A 5,401-nucleotide genomic window follows, 5' to 3' on the forward strand; every position below is an offset into this window, starting at 1 on the left:
GACCTTTTGTATAAAAAATAAATGATAATTTTATAGATAATCCTAAATATAAATCCATATTATATAAGCGCTCATAACTAACCTGAACCCTACTTTAGAAGGCATTGTCCCTGCTTTCCACAGACGGGGAAACTTGATCCATGTATTAGGGCCAGGGAGCGTTATGAACAGTCTGTTAACGTCAGTAGCACAATGGCCCGACGTCAATATAAGCTACATATTGTATTTTACTAGTATTTCAAAATCCCGACCGTCCACTAGTCCACCCCATGTGGTCAGATCAGCAGTTTGGTGATCACGATGGGTCTGAATTGCTGTTTTAGAAAAATATTTAAAAATAAAAATTATAAAAAATTAAAACAAGGATTTCATGGAAATTTAGGCAGCTCATAAGAAAACATCAGGTAAACTTCACTAAAAAAAAATATGAATGGTGTTGTAGAGGTGGGACCATGCCAGTACCAACGCCTTCCCCGAAACCAGAAACCAATTCGGTCTCAGCCCGTTCCCTATTTAGATCAAGAATCGCCAAGTTTACAATGCCGGGTTTTACAAAATTAAAAAGAGAGAGAGAACGAGGGAAAGAGAGAGAGGCCTGTATCTGTGTTAAAGTGACTACTCAGAACATTTTATTCATCTCATTACCAAACAAAAACCAAGAAAATAACAAAATTAATGTACTTAGTATATAGTAGTAAATTGGTGACAAACATGTTTGTAATTTGTGAGTGGAAAGTAAAAGCCCAGGTAAGAAAAGATCCCGGGCTTAATTGGTAGAGCTTGAGGATTCCTTATGTCTTAGGCTCAATTCCTACAGCTCCTAAGTGACCCTCACCCACAAAAAAAAGAAAAAGAAAAAAATTAAATAAATGTGTCTACCCTCATCTATATGGGGGAGAGAGAGAGGGCGATAAGTTGAGCTGCCCCGTCTCATCTCTCTAATGGTCACAAATGCAGCCACTGCGTTCCTGAATATGGTCTCCTCCCATGCTTCATTTCCTCCCCCTTCAGCTGGGAATAAAGCCTGCATAGTTTCCTCACATTCTTTGACAAGTCTAGAGAGAAGATCAGTCATTAAAAATGGCTGCCCCAATACTTTCTCAGTGAAAGGGAGCCTAAGAAACCGGCCCGTTTTCTTATCATACTTCTTCAAGATCTTGGCAAGGCCTGCAATTAAAAAACCCAATGAAAAATTTTAAAAAATTGAGGCTTGGGTTCTTCCAAACTCTGTTTTTCTCTCTTTAGATGTTCAATGCCAATGTAAATATGTAAATGAAACTACATTATGGAACTCGGCTCAAGCCTTGATCTTCGGCCGCAGCCTGAGCTGAGTCACTTGGAGATGTCTGAGTGGGTGCTCAACCAACACAAATTACATATAATTCGGCCATTTAATATAATTTTTGTAATTACATATAATTTGGCCATTTAATATAAATTTTGTAATTTAATTAAAACCTGCGTGTTGGCTCCGCAAGGGGCAGAGTCTGAGTAACTTGGCGAAGTCCGACTCGGGAGAGTTTATGAAACTTGAATTGAAGGGATCTGTGAATTTCCTCTGCTAAATAACAGAGTGATATGAGTTGTTTTCCTAGTGAGATTCAATGTCGTTGTAAATTTTTAATTTTTTGGGGTGATTTAAAAGTCAATGTAAATGATGAGAGGGTGCATTTTCTCTTTCTAGAGGATGATTAACCTGTGTAATTGACGTTGCTATAGTTTTCCAAGAGCACCATCTCTCTATGGAAATTGGCCATGTCATTCCTGATCTTTGCCATTTCTTCTTCGTACTCTGTTTCAGAAGGCCTCACCCCATTTGCCCCAAATGTGGCTATGGTGCTTTGAATTCGGTCCTTCAATTCCTGAAACAGGAGAGAAAGGAAAATATCAGTGTTCAAAAAAATCGACTCCGCCCGAGTCCAGCTCTTTTTGTTAAAATGGAAATGAGGATAAAATTAGATATATATTGCATGACCGCCACAATCCATCATTTAACAACCAATAAAAAAGGGAAAAGGTTTATATAGAGCGAGGCTCTAAATAATAAAATTTGAGCCTACCTCAATAATTTCACTGGAAGAGGTTCTTTGGATGCTCAAATATTTTCAAATTGATCATCTCGACATCAAGATGCACGGACATGAGAAAAAAAATGAATTTTAAGTTTTCGTAAATAGTGTATTTTGTAACGCATTATTGGACCGTCAAATTTTTAGATTTTCAAGTTTTCATGGATCTGTCCGTTTATACTATTTTTTAAGCTTAAAGCTTTATAAATAAATGTGAAAATATATTTTAAAGCTATAACAAGGATTTTCATTATTGAAACCACATTTCCCGATACTACTTGAAGGTAGGCTCAAATCAATCATTGAGACGATTTTGAAAGTTGTTAAAAAGAGTCGAACATCATGGGATTCAAAACCCAGGCAGGGTCGAACTATAAGTGTGAGTATTAACTAAAGAAACTTTAACACATCTAATTAAAATTTGAAGTATTATTGTAATTAAACTAAAAAATTTGTTGTACCACCTACTTGGCCAAAACTCGTCTTGCCCATAGGGCGAGTCTGAGTTGCTACATCCATAAGGCGAGTTCAAGTTGCCTTGTCCGAGTTTCAGAATGCTGGAAAAAAACAATTTAACAACTATTGAAAGATAAGAACGCAATTACTAAAGTAAAGCACACCTTCAAATAGTGTCTAGAAATGTCATTTCAATACTGAAAATTTTTGTGATAGCCTTAAAAGATATTTTTATCTTTAATTATAAAATTTAAACCATAAAAAATAGTGTAGATCAAGCAGATCTATGAAAACTAGTAAATCTTGAAAATTGATGGTCCAAAAATGCGTTACAAGATGCATTATTTCCAAAACATGACATCCACTTTTTTTTCTCATGTCCATGCATCTTGAGGTTGAGATTATCAATTTGATGATATTTGAGTATCAAAACAACCTCTTTTAGTGAGATTTTTGACGTGGGCTCTAATTTGATTGTAGTGTTAAAAAATCGACTCAGCCAAGGTACTCGGGACTTGGCTGAGACGATTTACTCGGGCGAGTCTGATTAACTCCCTTGAGTCCAGCTCATTTTTTTAAAAAAGAAATAAAAAAATAAAATGATTATATATATTATAACTACCTCTTTTACCAGCAAAGTCAGAGTGACCCGATTACCAGCAAAGCCAGAGTGACCCGATTAGTGCACCTTACGCCTCTTTATAAGAGGTTTCGGGCTCGATTCTAAAATAATGTTTTATTTTAAAACAAAGGGTGACCGCGCCTGTAAAAAGCCCTCTTTGTAAGAGGTTTCAGCTCGATTCTTTATAAGAGGTTTCGAGCTCGATTCTCGACGGGCTTGAGCAAGCATCGAACACTAAAATGATTTTTTTAAAAAACCAAAGGGTGACAGTTATATAAAAAGACCTATTTATAAGAGGTTTTGGGCCTGATTCTCAGCGGGTTTGAGCAAGAGCTGAACACTAAAATGGTGTTTTTTAAAAAACAAACGGCTACCGGCGGGATTCGAACCCCATCCTAAGATATGAATTGGTGGTAATATTATAATTAAATTATAAAAACATCTTATGGGCCGAGACCGAGTTACTCGGCCGATTCCGAGTTACCTCGGCAGTTTTAGACCGCTGATTGATTGTAAAGAACTTAAATAAAAGTCGATTCTGTCTGCGGATATGAGAGACAGAGAACACCTTTTGTGCGATGATGATGTCTTCTTCCTGGTCCAAGAAGAAGTCATCGATCTTCTCAATTTCAGCGTTCAACAAACATATGAATTCTGCCTCCTCCAAAGACAAACTCATACGAGGAAGCGTCTTGAGGTGCCTTTTCAGGTCTTTGTATGCTATAAACTTGTCTCTCCACTCCGGCAGCGTCTCCTCTATTAGACGCCTCAGCATTTTCCCGTACTTCATCCTCTCTCTCTCTACACTTTTTGCCTCTCTTTCTCTCTCTACACTTTTTGCCTCTCTCTTTGCAATGAACTGGGCTAAGAAGTTACGCTAAATAATGTACTACATCCCCGAGCCTCTCTCTCTCTCTTGCTTGCTTACATATGGGATGGAGACGTGAGCAGAATTGAAAAGCATATACCATGCTGGTATCGAATTTATATGGCCCATCCCAGACCGGGTCGAGCCTGGTCTAATGAAAGTAAATCTTTTGAGAAAAAGAAAGCAAACAATAGGCCCAGCCCTGGCCTGTGCCCTTGAACCACATCTTGTGACCTAGGCCTACTTTATCATCTCCGTGCCCACCTGTTCATGGCCGGGCCACTCAACCCATTGCCTGTCCTAAACGTGAAATGATTAATTGTGGATCATGATAACAACATCATCATGAGGATATCACCATCGAATCAATGACCCGATTGAATTGAGTGAGGGGGGAGTGGTTGCCCGATTCCTATTTTTGAAAGACTTGTTCAAGTGACAGTTGATATGAGAGAGGCAGACTCACCATCTAGTTCATCTCATGTTTCGATGCCCACTCTTCATCACCGTCCAATTCATATTTGAACAATGATGACACTTATGAATAATGCTTCGCTACTCGTATGAAATTCCGAATTCTAGCTTATTAGAAAGCTATTTGGATTTGAAGGGGTCTTCGGTGTTTTGGTCATTAAGATAAAAGAACCCACTACGCAACATTTATAGGCGAAAATGAATAGTATTTTCGCCATAGGCTCATTGTCGTCCGATTTTTTCAGACGGCATGGGTAAATTGACTGGAACATGCCCAATGCAATCGATTTTTAATGCGAAAAACACCAGAAACTACAATCGCTCTACATGAACCGTTATGAGGTAAAACTACAACAGGCAAAATACTATTCATTTTCTTCTACATTTTTAAGACTTTTCCTAAGACAAAAGATAGGTAGAAAGGGCGCCACTTGAAAAAAGGCAAAAAAAAAGGACTTTGTTTTAGGTTTATTATTTAAGGTTTGACCAGCGACGAATCGCATCGTATATTCCAAGACCTTGGATGTTGGATGATTCCTAGAATAAAAACGGACGAGCCTTCCTCGGATATGCCGTTTCAAGAAGGACCTACGGGGATTAAAAAAACAGCTAACTTTGGTTGTAACGCTCCAAAACTGAAAAAGCATATAAAGGAAGGTCATAATTATTGTTATCCGTCACATTTTAAATTGGATTGTTGTGAGTATATCGTTGACTAGATTATAAATTTTTAAAAAATTTGTTGATTATTGTAAGACACCCCACCCCAAGCCATCCAATTTGACATCTAATAACAATTATCAACTCTTTGTAACAAAGATAAATGGTCTTATAGTATACAATCATTTTAAACATCCGATTTGGGTTTTGAGTTGTCCATTTGCTCTATCAGTTCTATGGAACAATGAAAAA

The 5,401-nt window shown here is 37.6% G+C and overlaps 1 protein-coding gene across 2 annotated transcripts; it reads right to left on the reverse strand.

The window, feature by feature from the left end:
* Window positions 1-606: 606 nt before the first annotated feature.
* LOC18428763 (SPX domain-containing protein 3) lies at window positions 607-4,136 on the reverse strand. Of its 2 annotated transcripts, none has more exons than XM_006838062.3 (3): window positions 3,716-4,136; window positions 1,697-1,862; window positions 607-1,167 (listed from the first exon to the last, which is right to left on the reverse strand). In XM_006838062.3, the coding sequence occupies exons 1-3, from the start codon at window positions 3,935-3,937 to the stop codon at window positions 821-823; spliced, it is 735 nt and encodes a 244-aa protein (XP_006838125.3). In that variant the 5' UTR covers window positions 3,938-4,136; the 3' UTR covers window positions 607-820. The 2 variants fall into 2 exon arrangements, with proteins under 2 accessions (XP_006838125.3, XP_088712607.1); XM_088856481.1 differs by lacking the exon at window positions 3,716-4,136 and adding an exon at window positions 3,632-3,713.
* Window positions 4,137-5,401: the final 1,265 nt, after the last annotated feature.

The sequence above is a fragment of the Amborella trichopoda genome, chromosome 13 (assembly GCF_054954075.1).
Source record: "Amborella trichopoda isolate Santa Cruz 75 chromosome 13, AtrichopodaSantaCruz75HAP2 v2.0, whole genome shotgun sequence".
In the NCBI taxonomy this organism is placed as follows: domain Eukaryota; kingdom Viridiplantae; phylum Streptophyta; class Magnoliopsida; order Amborellales; family Amborellaceae; genus Amborella; species Amborella trichopoda.

Excerpts from the sequence above, each read along its gene's own strand:
- LOC18428763 (XM_006838062.3), bottom strand. The coding sequence starts at position 3,937 with ATGAAGTACGGGAAAATGCTGAGGCGTCTAATAGAGGAGACGCTGCCG. Across the intron at positions 1,863-3,715 it reads ACATCATCATCGCACAAAAG|GAATTGAAGGACCGAATTCA; the intron begins GTGTTCTCTGTC and ends CTCCTGTTTCAG. Across the intron at positions 1,168-1,696 it reads TAGCAACGTCAATTACACAG|GCCTTGCCAAGATCTTGAAG; the intron begins GTTAATCATCCT and ends TTTTAATTGCAG.